Source organism: Crocodylus siamensis, chromosome 1, assembly GCF_052110815.1.
Source record: "Crocodylus siamensis isolate JL-2025a chromosome 1, ASM5211081v1, whole genome shotgun sequence".
NCBI classification, from domain to species: domain Eukaryota; kingdom Metazoa; phylum Chordata; order Crocodylia; family Crocodylidae; genus Crocodylus; species Crocodylus siamensis.
Genome location: NC_143395.1, coordinates 204,825,024 through 204,846,467, shown reverse-complemented (window position 1 = coordinate 204,846,467; position 21,444 = coordinate 204,825,024). Strand labels below are relative to the sequence as shown.

Below are 21,444 nucleotides of genomic sequence, written 5' to 3'. Positions count from 1 at the left end.
GCCGGGGGTGAAGGAAGCTGCGGTCTCCCGTCCCCAGCTCGGGGGCCCAGCGCCGAGGCGGCTCCCACACAGCTGCCCTCACGCGAGCCGTGCGACCCGCCGCAGGGCTGGCCGCCCGCGGGGGCTGCGGGGGGCGGGCGCCGGGGGCTGGGACCCCTGGGCAGTGACGCAGCGGGGGGGAAGGGGGGGTCGTGCGGGCGGGCGCAGCCGGGCACTTTCCGGTGCCACGCGCGGACGCGGGGGGGGTCCCCCGGCCGCGGCTGACAAGTGTCACCCGCCCGTTGGCGCTGCTCGTTGGAGCGCGGGGGTGGTGGGGGGGCGGGGAGGGGCCTGTTTTGTCTCCGGCTAGTTTGTAAACAGTGCGCTCGCGCCGGGGGGCGGGGCGGGGCCGGCGCCGATTGGCTACGACCTCAGGGAGCGGGGCCCTGTGCCTGGCGCCTATTGGCTCACACCCCGCTTGGCCCCGCCCGCCCGCCGCTGCCGCCAGCCAGCCGCGGCGCGCGCCGCGCAGCGCCCTGCCGCTTGGTGCGGGGCGGCGGGTCGCGGCGCGCGTCGGGTCTGGATCTGGGTTTGGGTCTGGGTCAGGGTCGGTGTGCGAGCGGGCGCGCGGCGGGGCGGGCCTCGACGAGGCGGCGTGAACGTAAGTGCCCGCGGCTGTGGGTGCGCGTGACCCCGGGGCGGGTGCGGGGAGCGGCCCCCCCCCGCCCCCCTCCCCCCCTTGCCCGGGGCGCGGAGCGGAGCGGAGCGGGCGGGCGGGCGAGCGAGCGAGCGGGGGTGGCGGGAGCGGCGGCCGTGCACGCTCCATTGTGACGTAGTGGGCGCAGCCCGCGACGGCCGGGCCCCGCGCAGACTTGCTGCGCTCAGCACATTCGGGAGAACAATGGGCTGGGACGGGGCCGCGGCCGGGCGGCTCCTCCTCGCCGCCGCCCCCTCCTGCTCGCCGGCTGCGGGGCGGGCACAGCGCGGACCCGCCGCTCTCTCGCCCTCCCAGTCCCAGCACAGCAAGTTTCGGGCAGAGCCGGGCGGGCTCGGAGCGCAGCTGCTTGGCTCGCAAGTTTCACTTCAAAATGTAATGGCTTTTGTCGGCGGCCGGCTGACTCCAGGAGCGCTCCGGTCGGGACCGCTGGGGGTTTTTGGTCTGTGGAAAAAGGCAGTGCGTTGTTGTCGTATTTCTTTGTTTGTTTGTTTGTCTGTCTGTTTGTGCGGAGCAGTTGCGGGAGATGCTTTGCATCCAGTCGCTTCCCTGATTTAATCCTGTCGGACGGAGCTTGTTTCTCAGAACTTGGGGATGGCGCTGTGTGGCTGCAAAGCCCCGATGTTGTGTCGCTGTGGAGCCGGGAGAGCTTACTCGCAATGCTTTCTCTTTCTCTGCAGGGAAAAAAAGACCAAATGGCAAAACAACCCTCTGATTTGAATTCCAAGTGCGGCAGTGAAGATAGACAGTTGCAGCCCCGTGAAAGGCCAAGTCAGCCTCAGCCCGTTAGGCCTGGGGCCCCTACCTCTATACAAACACAGTATCAAGGTAACCTTTCAGGTGAGGGGGACGGCTCTTCACCCAGCAGCCCTCAGGGACCATTTGCGCCACCCACTAGCCCCAGTCCGTTTGCAACCAGATCCCCACTTTTCATCTTTGTAAGAAGATCTTCACTGCTGTCTAGATCCTCCAGTGGGTATTTCTCTTTCGACACAGACAGGAGTCCTGCGCCTATGAGTTGCGACAAGTCCACACAGACTCCAAGTCCCCCATGTCAAGCCTTTAATCATTATTTAAGTGCAATGGGTAAGCAAGATCATGGTAAGAAACCTTTTAGCTCATGCTTTATTTTTCTTAAATATATTTTGAATATCCCTGAGGACATGCATTTCTTTTAGACTATATGCATATTAATCTTGAGACACCAAAATAACCAGTGTTTCAGTAAGAACAAAATGTTGTGCAGGCACATGACATCAGGCCAGGCTCATGAAAGACGCAGGACATACTAAGACTTGTCCTATGGTTTGGAGCTGTGAGTACTGTTTGGGTGCTTTCCCAAAGAATAAGAACACCCAAAGAATAACAAAGTACTGTCCAAGTATCCTGCCTGCTTTTGGTTTCATACCATGTGGTGTATATTCTCTTGAACACAGGATTGTGGACTGATGGAATGTCCCTGATAGAAAGTTCTGTATTGGACTAGTTTTAGTTATGTAAATTAGCTTAAGGTCTTGCCACGGAAACTAAGGAAGGTGGGGGCGTAGTGAGAGGTGAAGGCAGTATTGGTTAATATAGCGACAATTGTGATAACCACCCCCAGAAATCTTGGAACATAGTACTACGATTGGAGAAATGATTAGAAATGTACCTTGTTTCAATTCTTCACCTTACCAATCCAGTGGTGGGCTGGGGGTGGGGAGTAGTTTACAAGTCAGACACTGTTCAGTTGTTCTGTTAACTTCTTTGTGTTGACTTTTAAAGTTGTCCATACAAATCTGTCTTGGGCTGAAACTTTTGGGGTGTATCTGGCAACCCTTTTACACACGCTGTGGAGAGAACCTGCACAGCTTTATTTCTGTTTTTAATTAATAGGAGGAAAATAAATGGAAAGGTTTCTGATGTCAGACACCTGGTTTTTTTTGAGATAAGCATGGAATTGTAATCTGCATCAAAATCTTAAGTGTTACTCTTAAATTGTTTCACTGAAGTACTTGGGATATCTGCAGAGTAATTATCAAATATTTGACTAAGATTTGTGTAGTCCAGAGTTAAGGGACCAGGGGTAAGTCAGAATACTAAAGGGTCTTTTCATGTACCCGTCAACATACCTGATCAGGGTACCCAGTTTGGTGCTGTCAGCTTCTTTCGACTCAAGCACCCATATCTTCATTAGATACCCTTCAGAAAATGCCAGCTCTTAAATTTCACTTGTTGTTTGACTACAGAAAGATAATAGAGCAATTCTTTTGTTGCAGAGAACTCAGAAAGACCACAACAGGTCAGAATTATTTTTAACACTTTAGATTCCTATTTGAAAATCTCTGGGTTTGCCTTAAGAATGTTTTGCATGTTTTACAGTGCTAACATTACGTGGCACCCTTGACAGGGTCTTGGGACATCACAGGGTGCCATGACACCTTGATTGAGAATTGCTCTTAAAACAAACTTCACTATGTTCCCTAGGCATAAATTCGCTAAGATGTTTCTGCATCTTATACTAAATTTACTAAATTTGCCCAGATGTCTCCATTTAAAAAAAAAAAAATGTGTGCATATGTGTACGTGCACATGCAAGTATATACACACAATATTGGTGGTAGGTGTTTTGTCTCCTGAGGTGAGGGCTACATCCCAGGAAAGGAGAGAAGGCTCCAGGAGATGCCCCTGTTTTCCTAGATGTAGGGTTTCCCATGTGCATGAATGCTGAGAAACATCTCTTCCTCTCTCTCCAGCATCCTTTGAAGTTTCTTTGAGAGCCCACCTTCTAGTCAGGATGGAAGGGATAGGGCTTCTTTGGAACCTGTGGGTATTTCTCTTTAATCAATGGCAGGAGTTCCTTGTGGAAGATCATGCAGAGGTATTTTTTTCCCAAAGCCAAATAGTGGATTTAGCTGCAAGTTTCCCATCAAAATGAATTGAAATTCTGTAAATTAACTTGTCACTTGACAATCTCTTACATCATTTGTGGAATGTTTTACAGATGTATGGTTTAATGTAGTTCATTATTTTAAGGCTTGAACTTAAATCTTCAGAACCAGAAGGTAGAAATACCACTGTAATAAGCAACTTAACTATCACAGTTTTCTCTGTATTCCTAATTTAATTTAACCTTCTCTTCTTTAAAAAGAGAGTTTCTTGACCTCCAAAAAGTGAAGTTCCCACGTTCATATCTCAGCAAAAATTGGTTACATTGACAACTTTTTTGGTGAATAACAAACTCAAATTAAGTTTTACATGTTGCTATCAAAATATTTTCATAGGTAATGGTTGCAGTTACAGCTGCAAAGTGCTTACTGTAATATACCCTTAGGAAAGATTTTTCTGACATTATTGCTATAATTACAGCTTAATGCAAGTTTCACAACTTTATTGAGAGAACATACATGGTGTTATAGGACAAAAGATGCTAGACTTTTTAAAATAAGGGTTGGTTGGTCATAGCATGTGCAAAGCTGTAATTTAGCTGTGAGCATCATTCTTGTACTCAAGAAGGAAACACCAGTTCTTTCGGTAATCACAGAAACCTAAACTTTTGTCACTCAGTCAAACATGCTTCCTTAAAAACCTTATTTTAAATAAGTCTTTGTACTACCATTGCTACTTTGGGTACTGTCATAAACAGTGGTTGATGCATAAACTGGGTGGAAAATGCTAAGGTCACTCGAATATGGAATGTACTTGTTTTCAAACCTGGTTAAGCTGATAAGTAGGAATGTACCAAGTTCATGGTGGAAATAGAGCGAGTGGTGGCTCCTTTAATCTTGCATGTTCTCCTGTATGCACCTCTCCTGTTGCTGATTAGTGTAGGATCCTGCAGCTCCCTCCTGATCAGCAGGGAGGCTAAAACTGGTTTTAAACGTGGCGCCATCTTTGCCTCCCCGCCAGTCAGCAGCAAACAGCAGGGCCATCTGGGGCCCCTCAGCCAATCAGTGGCAGGAAGCAAAAGTGGCACCATATTTAAAACTTCAGTTTTTGCCTTCCCACTGATCAGGAGTGAACCAAAAGCGGAGCCTCTCCACCAATTGGCTGGAGGGTGTGGGGAACCTGCAAGATTAAAGGAGCATCTCACTTCTGTCATGAATTCAGTAGGTCTCTACTCATAAAGTTTCCTACAAGTGACTTGTTGCTTGGTTCTTGAACTTGGCTTGTGACTTGTTGAAGAGATCAGTATCTCTGAAGTACTACCCAGGGGAGGGTCCAGACTTGTAGTTCCTGTGGAAGCAAAACTTCTGTTGGACTTGATGGGAATTTTTCTGACATAGGAACTTTTGGACTAAGCCCTTGAAATTTTGAGTGCCTAGTCTGTCTGCAGTCTCTGAAAAGGAACTGAACTTGATTTAGTAGCATACAGGGATAAGTAGTTGTATCAGGCTAGAATTGGCAGTATTTGATAAATGGTAAAAATAACCCCATCCCTGTTAAGTTTCTTTCATAAAGTACCTACATATTTATGGGATGTTAATACAATGCCAGCAGAAGTTAACTACTAGTTCAGGTTCTGACTGAGTGGGCTTATCCCAGACAAAAACATTAAGGTTGAAAGTGTGTTTCAGCAGAGTCCAGCTAGCAACCAAAACATATTACTTTTTGTTACACAGCAGTTTTACTATCCTTTTCTCATCCCTTCCCTGCTTCAGAATGTTAAACTACCTGTTCGTTTAGTAGTCCTCCATTGCTCATCATTGCCCTCCAATACTTACCATATACCCAACTATACCCTCTCTCTTGCCTTGGAAATATTCTAGGTATATATGGCTGATTCTTATACATTATATGTATATTTCAAGAGGAGTACCAAGGATTCCTTGGCATCCATTTGAATTGTTAGTTTTCAAATGATGTTTTTGGCATGATGCAAAATGGTATGGATGTATGTAAGTATGTATGTAGCTGTTGTGAGGTGCCAATCCTGCAAAAACTTAAGCAGGTGTTTTAATTTGAGTGTATAGTAATTAATTCCATTATTAAAGTTAAATGAGACCTAAGATTATATTTTTCACTATTACTGTTTTTAAACATCTAACATATGTCTTGGTATTAATAGTCTGTTGCAAATTGATCTCAAAAAAAGAATGAGTGTCACAGTAATGTAGGAAATTTAGACACAATTTTCTATCTTTCCTCTTTTTTTGAGCAGAAGTGTTAAAGTTAGGGAGGCCTGTCTACTGGACCAATAGGGTTAATTATGGCCGAACTGTCTCTGATATAATTGAGATCTTATTTCAGTTTAAAAGTTTAATGTTCTAAGGGCTGTAAAATTTACATATTCCCTCCCTTTGCTTGGAAACATGGTATACCAGTAGGGGATTCAAGGTAGAGTTAGTGTTCCTAGTATAGAGACATTTGAGGGAGAAGTTGCTGTGATTGATAGAGCTTTGCATGCAGTTGCAGATTCAACCAATCATTTTCACACCTGGGGAACTGAGTCCTGTGTCTTACTGAAATAATTTTGCACATAATTATGTCATTTGGGTTTTAATGTTGCCCTTTTCCCACATCCCTGTAGGGAAGAGTTCAGATTGACAGTGAGCAGTATGCTTGTATGCCGCAGATTACCCTGAGTCTGTGTTTGCCAGTGTTCACATGAGCTGGGTGGCCAAAAGGTGCTTGCCATAGCCATTGAACCTGATCTGCAGTTTGAGTGGGACTTCTGCATGGGAGAGGAGGAAAAGAAGGCCTTTGTTGCTTTGGGAGAGGGTATTGGCCCTGAGGCCTGACTGACACGAGTCAAAGACCCCAGCTGAGTTGGGTGGGGGTGTGGTAGGGACACTTGGCTTGCTTTAGGGAATAGTTTGGACTACATACCTGAGGAAATGTTCAATCCTTCAGTAAATTGATGGTGATGATACATGTGTGAACTGCATAGGGTGTCAGGGAGCAAGCAATAATTTATGTCCTAATGAAGTAATGGAATAGGAAAGGTAGGTGAACAAGAAATAATGGGGATGAGCGCTAGTGAGGTAGGGCTGGGAAAAGGGAGAGAAATGCTTATCTTGCTTCATATGTTTTATGAAGTGTGGAAGAGTCGGTCACTACCATGAAGCGTGAAAGAGTCAGTCATGGGAAGTACTTGCATACATGATGATAACTACATAAATTATTACTAATTTCAAAATGATTTTTTAAAAATAATTTAGGAAATCCAGGGACAAAAGCATTTGGTAAGACTGATGGATTTGAGGATTTTTTATTTTAAACTCGTGTGGTGCGTTGGCATGAGCAGGAACATGCATTTTCCATGGGGTCAAAAAGCAGCGGCACAATGTGTACCACTGCTACTTGTCCCTGGGGAATGGCCATGCTGTGCACGCTTTAGTGCACAACATGTTGCCTTGGTGTCAGCAACTGTGCTGGCCCCAGCAGCCTTACCTGGGGGGCCTTTGGGAGCTGCAGTGATACAGCAGCAAGGAGCCTGGCTGGCAGCCAGAGTATGGCTCTGGCTGGCCAGGCTCCGGTTCTGGACGGCATGCACTGCTGCCACATGAGCCACCCTGCTTTTTTTAGGTGTGGGTTCATTTGACCCCTGGGATTTTCTGGCGTCAACCCCCCTTTATTCCACATGCTGTAAATTAGCAGTGCAGGGAATGCTTGTGTGTAGGTTGCTGCAGACTGCACATCTGCGCTCATGTGGATGGATATGCCCACTGGGTGCATCTACACATACGTTTTACTGCAGAGTTGACTAATTAAATTCACAGTGAAGTGTCAGAGTCTACACGTGCACCAATATTAGGGCACAGTAAATTAATTGTCTCCACTATAGGATGGTATCCTACGGTAGAGTAATTTACTCCACCAAAATGCATGTATAGACGGTGACAGGGGCTGACTAGGGCATTAGGGTGCTGGGGAAGGGCTGCTTGCTGCCTAGCCTTGCACTTTAGCACCATCATGCCCCAGCCAGCCCCTCTGCCTCCTGATGCCACCACTCAGACCCTGGGACTGACTCTGTGGGCCCCCTGCCAGCCTGGGGCTACACTTCCCCGGCTCGAAGTATAGTCCTAGGTGCAGTATCTGTATGTGCTGCACCTAGGACCAGTTTTCTCCAATGTAAACTACATTGGAGTTTATCACGTCATATTAATTGCATGTGTAGACGTACCCAGTATGTAGTATCCATGTATAATAAGATGTACGTGCAGGTGTTTATGTATACACCTCATTGTATAAATGTATATACTAGCTATTCATTCTCAAACTTTTTCTGATTTTGTGTTCCTGTTTTAGCTAATGGGTAATATATTTACAATTGGTGTTGTGAACAAACAAACCAACAAAATTGGAAGACAATTTAATGAGCACTATATTTTAATTTTTTTCTTTGTTGCATGTTTTACAGTGGGAAGCACGGTTTATTATTCTAATACGTCCAGTATTTCAGCAGTTGTTATATGGAGTGTTTCATCAGTTAAAAATCAGCATGGTCTGACACTTTGAGAAGCTTATCTAGCCATTTTTCCATGTGGTGAAATGGGGTCTTAATTTGCAGTTGAAAGATAAATTTAAATACCAGTAAAATTGGGACCAGTTTGTGTGGGTGGTGGGGAGGGAAATTGGGTTTTTCTGCTTTTGGTCTTCATATACATAAATCCCAGAGATGTGGGTTCCCTGGAAAATTTTGATTTTCCAGTACCCTAAATAGTGTTATCTGATTTACCATGTTTATTTGACTTATATTTAGTAAACAAAACTAAAAAAATACCCCCATGTTCATTTTATGTCCCAATAGCCACTAGTAGTTTAAACTGAAATATTTGATTAGAAAAAAAATTAAACACAGCACACTTAGTGGCTTAAATATTATATTCAAACAAATTCAAAACTTTGTGGAAAAATTATTTTTTATTAGAATACTTGTAAAAATGTAAAGACAATACGCAATAGCATGTACTTCCCTTACATTGTTTGTTTAACTATAACAAAAAAAAAGGCACTGAAAACTGTTGACACACTAATTTTAGCACAGCCAAAGAACTGTGCGTGATATGCCATGGTTGTCCACCGATCTACTTCAACAGAGTTTAACTTTTGTCCACTGAGGCCATTGTGGCATCTCCAGTTTTTCACTGTCACCATCTGTAGAATCACTTGCATTACTTATTAGTTCCACTTCAGAATCAGACTGAGGCAAATCTGATTCAGAACTACTTGAATCACATTCTCTTTCACTAAAAGATGGTTTTACCAATGAGTCTATGGGCAAGGGCAACTTACCGTCACACTGCATCTTCGCTAATTGTGCTTCTGACTGATTCTCCAGAAGCAAAGAGATTTTGAGAAATAGAAACAAGTTTAGCGCTGCGTTCTTTTGTTAGTCTATTCCTCTTTTTTGTCTTGAGTGAGCTGCAAGCCTTTCAGTTCCATTCACAAGAAGCTGCTGTTGGTGGAATGCTTAGGATTCTCAGAGCAATCCTGGACAACAGTCAGGTGTTACAGTATCCCTTCAACCATGTGAGAGGAGATGTATATTCTCTGCTGCCTGTCAAATGATGTATGTGCTCCGAAGTTTTCCTTTTGCCCAGTACTTGGCAATGGCTGTCATCACAGCTATTTCATCGCTGTTGGGGACGTTCTTAGCTACTTCCATAATTGTATTGAAAGCAGTAGACAGATCATCTTCTGATCAATGTTGTCCTCTGTGTTGAGGATTCAAAAGGTTTGCAGCCAGATGAACTGGATGAGAGTAAAACTCCAATCTCTAGTAAACATTTGTTTGACTTCTTTTTTGGATAGAGGTGAAGAAGGCAAAAGCTCAATTTGATTTTCATTGAGTTGTTTGAATATCTCTGGAATATTTGAAAGGCTTGGTACCCTTCCTACAAGTTTCTTGATAGCCACTGAAACTGCTAGTAGGAAACTGAATGCTTCATGAACTCGGAACGCAGAACACATCGTTGTTGAGAATCTGCTTCCAAATATTCATGGGCATAATCTGGGATAATATGTCATCTACTGAAACACACTGCAGACAGTTCTTTGTGTGAAGCAAATTATGTAAACGCTTCGTAGCTGAGCCCCATCTAGTTTCTCCTGGTAATAAAAGTGCACTTTCCTTCCCATGCTTCTCTTTCTGTAATATCTTCAGTCTGATTAGCAGCATGATGATTGTGTTAATACCTTCACAGTTGCTTTGCTGTTTGCCAATTATTGCGTTCATTGTAGTCACACTTATTATGTCCTTTGCCAGAAGATTCAACCCATGAGCAAGACAGCCGAATACTATTAAATGAGGATACTTTGCCGTTAATAATTGCAGCTTTCATGTTACTTGCATTATCAGTTGCAAGGGCTTATACCCTGGAGGGACCTGCAGTTTCAATCTCTTCACTCAGTAATTTGACTGTGTATTCACCTGTATGACGAGAAGATTTGGTAGCAGTTGCTTTCAGGAATATTGGTTCAGGTGTTGCTAATCTCATGTTCAATAAAGTTAAAAATGTTTCTTGTATATTATTCCATCCATCTGACATCAGAGTCAGTGATTTTGCTTGACCAATCCTTTGAATAACCATTGTTTGAACTCTGTCATACTCTCTATCTAAGAGAGAATGTGATAAGATAACGTGACGGTAACTTTTATGATGGGCAAATTAGTTTGTAATGTTCCTTCCAGTATTGATTTGCAGTTACAGAAAGAGGCGTGCAACTTGCAAATATAGCTCAAGCTGATGTCTCATCTGCTTTTTCTTGATCTTCTTTTGACATTTTTTCCACAAAGCTAATGAAAAGCTTGACTGTCTTGAACAGCTTTTTATGGTGGATGGCATATCTGGTGCTAGGGATCTTGAAAGTGAGGTTCCTGCTGCTTCTTCCCCCAGGCATAGCAGCTCAGTATTTTCATTTTCCTTTTTTTTTTTTTTTGCAAATCTGCTATTTCACTTGAGCTACGAAGTTCCTGCAACAAAGGAGGGAAAATATATTTTTATTTTAGCCTCTTCTAGTCTGACCTCGTCCATCAGAAGGAGAAACAGCAGGGAGCTTGCTTCTCCCCTCCCTGCCAAAAAGAACATTCTGCTGTTCAACTTGCTGCTCAGTTGCCCTGGGACTGCAGAGCCGAAGGAACGTATACCTCTGCCATCGGCCAGAGCACTAAATTCGCTCTGCTGGGTTGAAATAGTTGGCTATTTATCTATTATGTAACTTTAAAAAAATATATTGGTAAGCCTAAGCCACTTAGGTGCTTAGTGCAAGCAGAAAAGCAAGATGCAAATATTTTAAATAATAGTCCAGAGTTGCATTAACAACCTTTAAAATTATGTTTTAAAACAATGTAGATGCTAGTCTATACTGTGTGGTGTTTAACATATTAATTTGTTTGCTTACGTAGGATTCTTGAAGTAGACTTTTCTCAGATGATGTTGTTCCACCACTTCATTGTATTAGTTTTCTCTTTATGGCTTGTACTCTTTCAGGACAGTTTCTACATGTTATTAAATGTTTCTTCATTCTTGTAGTGTTGTTAGCATACTCCTGCCTGCAATATTTACATCTACCAACTTTCTTCCTTCCTTCAGTAGCTTGAACTTCACTATAATGATGCCACACACTAGCTTTGTTTTGAGTGGGCATTATTATGACTACTTCAAACCAAAAGCATGAAAAAACTAACAGATCTTATGCAAACACTTCCAGCTTCCTAGGGATAATCACCTGAAAAATATTATTACAACTTTGAAACTCCCGAGCTTACCTAATGTATTGGCATCCATTCATTGTTACTAATGACTTTTATGAAACAATGAATTTTTACAAATGGAAAATTCTCCATGGAAAAATAAAGCGTGGAAAATTTTCCGCCCCACATCTCTGATGGAGGCAGTGAGAAGCACAGCCGGCAGTGTGGAGAGCTGCTTGCAGCTGGTAAGTCTATGGTGCTGGAAAGAGACAGGCAGATCAAGGTCCCTGTAGGGAGGAGGGTGTGGGGCTGGGGTGTGGGGAGGGGTGCAGGATGGAGCCATGACTTGTCTGGGGTATGGGGGGGAGGGGGGAAGGGGCTCCCACTGCAGCATGCAGCTCATTTGACAGCTTGTCAGCTTATCCAGTGGCTCCCGCTGCTGCTCCCACTGCTCATCTGGGGCAGGGCATGGGGCAGATGGGGCATATGCCCCTGGATCTGTGCAGGGTGGGTGGCAGCAGCAGGGGGCTAGGGTGGCTACGGGGTTTTTTTTTCGGGGGAGGGTTGCAGCTACCCTATAGCCCCTCCTTATGCTGCTGCCTGCCTGGTGCCATCTGCAGCCCGTCCCACCCATACCCCGTGCCCTCCTAGGGTGCACACAGCAAGAGTCACCCTGCACCCCCCGGACTAGCCGCAGCTTCATTGCATACCCTGCCCCGCCCCATTTCCTTCCTCACTGCAGGGGCCTTGATCTGCCCCCCACACCTTTTCCCTCCCCCCCCCTTCCATTATACCGGACTTATTAGCTGCATGCAGCTGTATTGGAAATTGGATCAGTATCGGCCGATATGCCTCCTTAAAAATTGGCATTGGCCCCAAAAATCTGTCGGCAGCACCCCTTTTGTAAATGACATGTTCAGGTGAAAACAACCATTCTCTCTCTTTAAGCTTTGCTTTCCATGGTTCTGTGCAGTTTCTCTGAGAAGATGGTACACTTTCAGAGATATACTGCCAGTGAACAGACTGATCTAAAGAAAGCTTTGCTTCATATAATCTGTGGTAGTACTTTAAAAACATTAAATGGAAAGACAGGGAAGTATAATGGTGAAGTATACATCCAGCCCTCACCCAGCTAGAATAGGGAGCCAACTCCTCAGGTCTGACCTGCTCCATTCTAAGTATTCACCACAATATCCCAGCCTCAGAATTTTCAGAAAAATTCTGTTGAATGTTTTCTTTACTGAGCATGTGCCAATCAGATCTTGGAGAGACTTATAACTTCCAGCAGACCTGGTGTTTTATTTTGGAGGGAAGAAGTGGGGAATTCACAAAAGTCTTGTTCCTGACACCCACACAAGCCTGTCTGCTTCCTCACTCCACCCCTCAGTTTTAGTCTGTACTACAATGTGTAGAGCTGCTACACTTTTTCAGTGAAATGGTTTTAAGTTTTATTTTAACATGGGCAAAACAATATGCATGTCCTTAATATGTGTGTGCATGTGTTCTTAGAAATGGCTGAGCAACATAAACTGAAATTTTGCAAACAGTTAATCAGTGGCAAGTACGCCATTCAAAACTTCAGCCCAGGTAGTTAGTTCATAAGTTAAATGCAACTGAAAATTGTATCTTACAATGGAGACTGTAAGATGTATTTATGATAGGGCTGTTGAGGCACGCTTTCTAATTTTGTTGCCTAAAACTTGGTGTTCAATAATAAGGAAAAAAATTTGGGCTTCTAAGGGAGCTGGTGCTCACCCCATCCACGCCGTCTTCAAGAGGAAACTGAACAGGCACCTGGCTGAGATCACATGACCCCAGGTTTGGTGACCCTTTTCTTGCCTGCCAGGGCCAGAGGGTCAAACTAGATGGCCCAGTGAGGTCCCTTCTGACCCTAGAATCTATGAAACTATAAGAAGACCTGATGTGTGAAGCTTCTTTTGGTTTGTAAGAGGCAAAGTTCTTTTTAAGTATTTAGCAATTTGAAATATATGATAAAAAGTTCTCAGATAGTAAGCTCTGAAGTATAACTCCTTGAAAAAGCTGGGAAGATGCTAGGGATTTTGTTAATTGTGCCAGACTTCAAAAGAGAATATTTATAAAACTCAAATTCAGAAATACACTAGGTGGTTTTGTCAAATATTGATTTTTTTTTTTTAATTAAAAAATAATGCTTGGCAGAACAGACTGGCTTTTTTTCCAATTTCATAGAAATTAAATGTTACTTTATTAAGCAATAAGAATTTAAATTTGAATACCAAATGCTTTACTGAGTTCCAGAACTATTGGGAGCTAAAACATACTACATTCCTTCCATCATAAAATGCCCAGGCATTTAAGATGTGCCTAAATTTTCTGTCTCTCAATTAAAAATAAATGAAATAAAGACATATTTATGATGCATACCAAAGCTTTTTAGAAGAAATATTTCATTATAAAGATTAGGGTGTTATGCCTTGTGGTTGTGTGTAAGAGTTGACTGTGTAGTTTTACAAATAGTTTAGACAAGGATTTGCTTGGGATGGTTTGGATGAGCTTGATCCTGATTCTGGTGGGGGGGCTGGACTAGATGACCTCAGGAGGTTCCTTCTAGTCTTACTTTTCTATGATTTTATAAAAAAAAGTTAATCTTCCATTAAAGGAACGTAGTGCTCAAATCAGCCTAAGTATATGCTCTATCCTTATAACACCTGAACATCTCTCAAATACCATATTGTTTTGCATGCAACAAGTTCCCAAATAAAACAGGTACCCTTTTTGTAGGCAGAATGTAGTAAAAATGATTTTTTCCAGAGTAATGGCCAACTGTGACATGGGGTAAGATCGCCTGGAAACATAGGGCGTCCTGGAAGTGTGGCATCAGAAACATCCTGGTGTGGCAGACTGTCTCCTGCAGTGCCACATGTCCTGGACTTTGTTCCTAGGAGGGCTTACTCCTTTTTTTTTTTCCCCACACAAGATTAGGCCCCAGGTCCTTGCAAGGGCAGTAGCAAGGCTGTTAGCTACTTTCCTGTAAATAGTTCTTTATATAAAAAGTTCCTTTAAGTAGCATGTTGTTTCTATATCACAAGCCTCAAGATACTACCAACAGCTCACTTGCTGCTTTGGGTACAAGCACAGCCAATAGCTACAGCTGTCAGAGGGTTAACAGAAGACTTCATCCCCTCAGTTGGCTGAGACACATGAGTGGCAGCTATTTTGGCAGCTGAATGGCATACACAGTGTCTCCAGGTGTGCTGCTTTCCCAGTAAAGAAAACATCTTTTTTATTCAAAATGTGCACCCCAATTTTGAGGGGCTGGTTTTAGGTGGGAAAAGATGTGTGTGGTATGTGAGAAAATACAGTAGTTACAATTTCTCTTCCTTTCCAGCTGCAGAAGAAATAGCTTGATTTGTTTCTTTAGAGCTGATTTTTTTTTTTTTTAACTTTTAAACGAGGAAAAACTAACATAAAATATTGAGGTTTTTTCTCGTATAGGTGAATCAGTTCATTCACCTGGAGTAGGCTCTGTTCTTAACTGCATCTTCAGGGCCATGGGGGAAACTTGTTCATCAGAACATTTGGTGCCTGAACAGCTCTGTCCATGTAAGCTTCTCCAAAGCCCCATTCTGCTCTCTTTTATCAGTTTTGGCTTCTTGCAGTTCCACATCCTGTTGCAGACATCAGCTGCTCCCATACGTGCTTTCAAAGGAGAACCCCTATGAACCCTCATGGAGGACAGTCCAAAAACTTGATACTAGTCTTCAGAACTGTGCTTGGAATACTTCCCTATGGGCTGCAGAAGTTGGATTGTCAATGAACAATTTTTTCCAAGTGAGCTTTTCAAGAATGTCATGTTTTTATGTCCTTTTTGACACTTGCTGTAATGTAATTATGTGGACTTGCAGAAACATGACATCCTGTTACTTTAAAAAAGTCAGTCTAAGAATGCCACAGGCTGAAACGGGGATCCTCTACCCTGGGAAACATTGCAGTTTAGAGATGCATTATTAAACATAGTGTTTAGATTAGCACCTTTTGGTTGGTTGGCATTTCCTGTGTCTGTCCACTCTCTGAATGTGATGCATACTGTCCTTTTCGGAGGAATCTTTTTGTGCATTAACTCTTCTGGAAATTGATGTTTCTAGGGCAGTGACTCTCAGGGTTCAGTGGCATGCTAGGGTGCCATTAAATCCTTTTTAAGGGTACCAGTATTACAGATGCAAACACCTATACATGAATTGCAAGATAAACCCAAACATTTCAAGTAGGAATCATAGTGTCAAAAGCTTTCTGATCTGTTGTAGTCTTTCTGAGTTCTTAGCAACGGAAGGCTTGCTCTATTATTTTTCTGTAGTCAAGAAACTAGTGAAAGCTAAGAGCTGGCATTTTTCTGAGGGGAACTTTGAGCTTAAAATAGGTTGAGAGCTTATAGAGCTTACTGCATTTCTAGAGATAAAAGGTGATGTTTGTGGACTTCTCTAAGGGAATTTGAGAGATGTTGGCATTTCTGTAGGCATTCTTTGGCTTGGATTTCATCACCAGGTCTTTGGCTGTGGCTTTCTTATTTGGGACACATTTCTACTTATGTTAACTTCTGTAGATACTGGAGATGGGCTGATGATAATCTTCCATTGCAGACATTAATGGTCACTGAACATTTTATACTGTTTTCCCTGAAGACAAGGTGGTATTGGTTTCTCTGACTAATATTAAGTGCATTTTCCTCTTAACTGGTTTGTTATTATGCTTGTATTTATGTTTTTCTCTCTGTCGCATAACTAAACTGGCAAAATTGCATGAAAAGATCTGTGAGTTACTAGTTAAGCAAAACCATTCAGAAAATCAGTCGTGTTTTTCAAGGCTGCACACATGAGTTATGGTCTGTATCCCGTTTTTTTTAGGGGTAACTAATGTACAGTTCACCTTAGGGGTCACTACTAGGGGTTGGTACTATTTTCTAGAGTTCCTCTGTCAGAAATTTGTTTGGCTGCTATGGGAAGATGTATTTACACCTGCATGAATTGCTATTCTCCAGACAGTATCTAGGGTAGTTGTTGGAAGGTAATGGTTTTAGCAGTGATTAATTAACAAGCTGTTTTAATCCCCGGAGGATATTTATGGCGGCTAATCTTTAAAAGTGCAGATATTAGGAAGAAAAGGACAAAGCTGCTTACTTTCAGCTCTTTAAAGTACTACCTTTGCACAGTCTTGTTTGGTGTTTCTTAGTCCTCTGTGGTGTTGGAGCCTTGTTGGACATGAGTCTTCTGGAGGTGGTAGATTGGAGGGATTGTCTGATGTGAGGTTGCACAGCTATACCTTCAATTTATGAAGTGTGTGATCCTAACAGCCAGCTGTTGCTTCAGAAAATTTCCAAGGCTACATGGATAGAAACATGACTGACATGGGAGCTTTACTGAAGGTGCATAACTTATTAACACACACAATAGCTCTCAACACATTGCAGGAATGCAAATTGAGTGGAAACATTGTGATGAGAGGGTGGAGAAGGTTTTCCTTGGGTTATAAGAGGGCTTTCATGAGGACACTGTTCCTATTTTTGTTTTGTATATTGTACCTACATTTCAAGTAGCAGTGATGCTTTGTCAGGTATGTTGAACTTAATATGTTTTGGTTCAAATGTAAAGGTACTTTCTTTTCTGGGTTCAACAGAATTTCTTATTGTATAGATAGCCTGTGTTAACACTGGCTAGTTTTGTACCAATAATTGCATTTGCAGACAAAGCAAAGCTAGCTAAAGAATTACAAAAGGTTTTAAACTGATAGGAGCACTGATGTTTTTCATACTGGAGATCCATCATAAGCATTCATTTGAATTGAGTGTTCCCAGGCTTAAGTAGGTGGAAGGTACTTGTTTCAGCTTTGCTTGTGTTCTGATAAATACAAATGGACAATTCTCCCCAAACTGTAAGCTGGTTGCATGTTATGAGATTTATTACACTTGTGGTTAGGTTCTAGCAGCTGCTTCTAAGTATGCTCCTAAATAAATGTGACAATCACAAAGAATCACATGCATCAAGCAGAAAATATCTGATCCCTTTTTCTGTACTGTTAATGTTAATATTTCCCTCCCTATGTGGGAAATCTGCAGGTAGACCTGGCATAGGTAGCCCCTATGCCATCCTCCTTGCAGCCACTAGCACCTGAGGTAGCAGGAGTATAGTTAGAACACTGTGTCACAGCTACCCTGATAACAGCTTTTAGGAGGTAATTACCATCCAGCATAATTTACAGCAGCTCCTAACCTTGGATGGAGCAGGGAATCTCAGGGAATTGTTACTGGTTGTTGCATCTCAGCTTTTTCTCTCTGTCGTGGGTGGTAGTTTGTGCTGAGGGGTACCTCTGTTAGCCAGTCCTCTAAACCAGTGTTTCTCAACCTGTGGGTTGCAACCCAGAAGTGGGTTACAAGAGTATATGAAAGGGTCACAAACTCTAAAAAATGATTCTCCTTTAGAGGAGAGAAACATGGGAAATGGTGACTTTTCCCTTACAGGCTATCAGAGCTTCAGGGGCTCCCCTGCCCCACATGCTTGGGGGCTGAGGGCAGCGGGTGAGGACTGGCCATTGATATTTACAAATGGGTCCTGATACAAAAAAGGTTGAGAACCACTGCTCTAGACCAGTGGTCTCCAAACGTTTTTGATAGCGCGCCCCTATCAGTAAAAAATTTTTGAGCATGCACCCCCAATATATGTATATTTATTTATTTATTAATTATATACATGTACTACTGGACCTATATTATGTACAATATATGTAGATAAAAAATAAATAGAAATAGAAGTTCTAATATTTTTTTTCCTGCACCCTAATGGATCACACCCCACTTTGGAGACCACTGCTATAGACCATCCCTTAACTTGGGCAGAGGAGCTCTTATTTTTCAATTTCAGTTGGTTTCCTAAAGCTAGCAAGGTAGTACCAGGGCAGCCAGAGTTGCTCTTATTCTTCCCATCATTGTAGCAGGTAGCCAGCAGGGAAACAGGTGAGTGACTGCAACAGGGAAAAGAAAATGACTTCTTGGAGGGGCTCCTGGAGAAGTAGTGGGAGTTACTTTAGTGACACCTCCTATGTATTTCCCATCACGATAGTGCTGCTTCAAATACTGAAGCCTAGACATGTCACAGCATGTCTTGGGGAACATGCATTCAGCTTGTAGACAAATGCAGGCTTTGTTAAGTCATGTTCAGTGACCACATATTAGAGTGTAAAGAACCACATGCTGGATGGACATCACTGGACTATTGAGCTGCATTATTGAAGTAAAGGAAAGGCTTTGGAAGCAGCCTGTGTTCTCCCTCCTCCCTTCAACTGCCTGTTAAAATTCCTTTTAAATATCAGCATTCATTTAAAACTGGAAGAAGTAATTAATCATCTGCAATGTGTGTTTAAATGATGAACCTGAAAGAACATTTTGGTACTGATTTGTAAATAGGTTACAACTGTTGCAGTAAAACTACCTGGGCACATAGAGTGAAAATGAAACAAAACTTCCCAAGAATGGGAGCCTGAGAAATAGCAGAATAAGCATCAGGATTTTTAAGGGGTGGCCTTGTTTCTCTGAACCTTTAAATGCATGTGCTTCAGCATCTCTGAAAAAGGGAACTAAAAGATGGGATGTAGAAATAAGCCTGAACCATGTTAACTTAATTATTTTTTCTGTGAGTTGTCAGTGGGCCTTGGGTGTATTGGAAAAAGAGAACTTCCATCTGTGTCCTGAACTAGCATTATGCATCAGTAAAAGAATCCAGTACCGCTCTGGGAAGGGCCAACTACTAACCCCAGGAATACACAGAAAAGCAATACCAGCTAAATGGTTGATGCACATTTGTTACTCTACTGTTGAACCAGTAGAGCTCTCCATATTTAGACCATACACAATATGGATGCCTTCTTTTGGTTAATCTTATAGCCCTTTGAAAGAGCTTCATCCACGTAAAAAAGCTACTTTTCCTAAAACTGTTGCAACAGCATTTATGAGTTGTGACTGATTTTCTTTAAAAAAACAAAACAACCAGTGAAACTGGAAAAAATCTTCCCTGTAGACAAGCTGCTAGAATAAAAGTGCTCTGATACCAGGCGTTACATAGGTAAATGTATGGTTGCATAACGTTTCACAACTGTTAATGGATAATCTCTTGAATATGGAATTCTATTGTACAATATAGTCATGAGCGTTTTCACTTTTTTTTTTTTAATAGGATGCTGCGACATCCGTTTCTTGAGGCATTGAGTTACTTTATTCTCCATCCTCTGAAATGGTGCATTCATTTGGTTTATTCTTTAAAGAGAAATGAAGTGTGTCATGATATGACTAGTATTGCTGGTGTGTGTGAGATGGTGGTGAAAGTTATTGGTGACTAGCAACTATAAATGAATTTTGAAAGTTTCTCTTGACTGTTTTTGCAGCTAATTATGACTGGACACTTTTGATTTTGTGATTTGGCAGTACCACAGAAAGTCCTTTTTGAAAACCTCAGATTGATTTCACTCTCAACCACTTTAACCATGATATTAATTTTTGTATTGCTGAGCTTTTATCATTTGAAGCCAGTGTAAAACGATCTTAGACACAGTTTTGGCGATTGGCTGGAACACGACATTGTATATTATCTTCAGTGGTTAAAAACAGTTGGATTAAAGTAGTTGCTTTTCTCATTTTGGCTGTTTAATGTGGTAGTTATGTAGTTGGTTGAAAGTTGTTTAAAGCATGAGGATATCTGATGTGTGCGTCTCAGCATAGTGCTGAAAAGCTGATTTTCTTTGGCATTGAGAAACTGTATTAGTTTAGTTCTAACTCTTTCTGAGAGAGATGCTTGTCTAGATCAGTTGTTCTTATGTATGTTGGCTTCTTCCCCCACTCCCATATCATCACAAAATGTTTTCCCAGTTTAAAAATGTTTCTATCAAGTACCATGAGGAGCTTGAATAAAATTAAACGGCTAACAAAATAAATAAAATTGTGCCTGATGCAACCTTTATTGTGAAGGCTGATTGGTACTGTTCTTTTGCTACTGCAGCATGAAAACAAAATATCTAGCATTTGCTTGGCTCAGATATTTTTGGCTCAAAAATAAATTTTCCAGCCAGATTGGAGCCAAACACACACTTAATTTTTTCACTGCTCTACTAATCCATTGAATATTCTGAAATTGGAAGCTATTTGCATTCCCTTGTGATTCCTTTTAAGTTTTTATGCCAATTTTGTGAAATACTCTATTTAAAAAGTGTTGTCATGCTTGTTTAATTTCTAAGCCTTTGTTTAGAGTAGGAAAAGAAATTGGCATGAGTCCGTTTCTGAATATGACTTGCACCGATTTGTGTGCATCATGAATTGTTCATTTCTTATACCACAGTGTTTCAGAATTGGGTGGTCATTTTATGCTATTTTGTGAAATGAATAAGGTTGCTGGTTATATATTTTAAACATAAAAGTTGTGTTAACGCTCTTTTCACAAAGTAGCACCATTTTTTTAGATGTAATTTATTTTATATTTGAATATTCAATATCTATATTTACAAGGGAGAAGCTTAAAAGTATGCACCTAAGAAGACTCTTTTGCCATGAGTGCTACCTACCTAGATATACATTTTAAACCCTCAAAACCACAGTTTAATTTCTAAGTTGGCAAAGGTGAGACTTTTTTTTGTTGGCTGCCTCTATTCTTTGACCACAAAATCTAAAAGCTACTATTGCATTTTTAAACTGCTGTTGTCTCAGTGGATTAAAAAAAAAAGTCTTGCAAGATGGCTAGTAACTGATATTCCATTCAGGAGCGAAACTGAAAAAGCAGCATCTTATGTGGTAGCTCTGTTCTTTGTATGTATTCATAGTGGCTTATGATCCCTTTAATGATGCTGTAAATTTGTAGCCTATCTTCCTTTTGGGCATTGTGGATGGCCTAGCAATGAGAGGGTGATGGCTTATTTTGACCACAGTCGCTTAAAAAATTGCAAGGCCTACTTCTGCTCCTGGCAGATCTCTCTTTTGTTCTCGGATGATGTGTCTATTGGAAGATCAGATTTGGCCAGTGGAATAATCTGACTTTAACTGGTTCCTGTCGCTTGAAGCAGGAAGAGTGCGAGGTGTCAGGCTACCTTAAAAACATTAATTTTAGATACAGTGTATAAAAAC

General features: G+C 42.1%; 1 protein-coding gene and 1 long non-coding RNA gene across 17 annotated transcripts in view; one reads left to right on the top strand and one right to left on the bottom strand.

Moving 5' to 3' along the window:
• Window positions 1–329: 329 nt before the first annotated feature.
• The window catches only part of BCL2L11 (BCL2 like 11), a 43,985-nt gene continuing 22,870 nt past the window's right edge, over window positions 330–21,444 (top strand). The window contains exons 1-4 of one of the 16 annotated variants that reach the window (XM_090053236.1): window positions 683–1,153; window positions 1,375–1,522; window positions 1,691–1,780; window positions 9,885–10,072. In XM_090053236.1, coding sequence (XP_089909362.1) covers window positions 881–1,153; window positions 1,375–1,522; window positions 1,691–1,780; window positions 9,885–10,057 — 684 coding nt within the window. In that variant the 5' untranslated portion in view covers window positions 683–880 and the 3' untranslated portion in view covers window positions 10,058–10,072. Of the gene's footprint in view, window positions 641–682; window positions 1,154–1,374; window positions 1,796–3,429; window positions 11,148–21,444 lie in introns of those variants that run through there. The other 15 variants (XM_090053219.1, XM_090053201.1, XM_090053228.1 and 12 more) reach the window with 15 other exon arrangements.
• The window catches only part of LOC149873926 (uncharacterized), a 232,919-nt gene continuing 221,946 nt past the window's right edge, over window positions 10,472–21,444 (bottom strand). The window contains exon 5 of the long non-coding RNA XR_016443125.1: window positions 10,472–10,592. This is a non-coding gene — a long non-coding RNA (uncharacterized LOC149873926). The remainder of the gene's footprint in view (window positions 10,593–21,444) is intronic.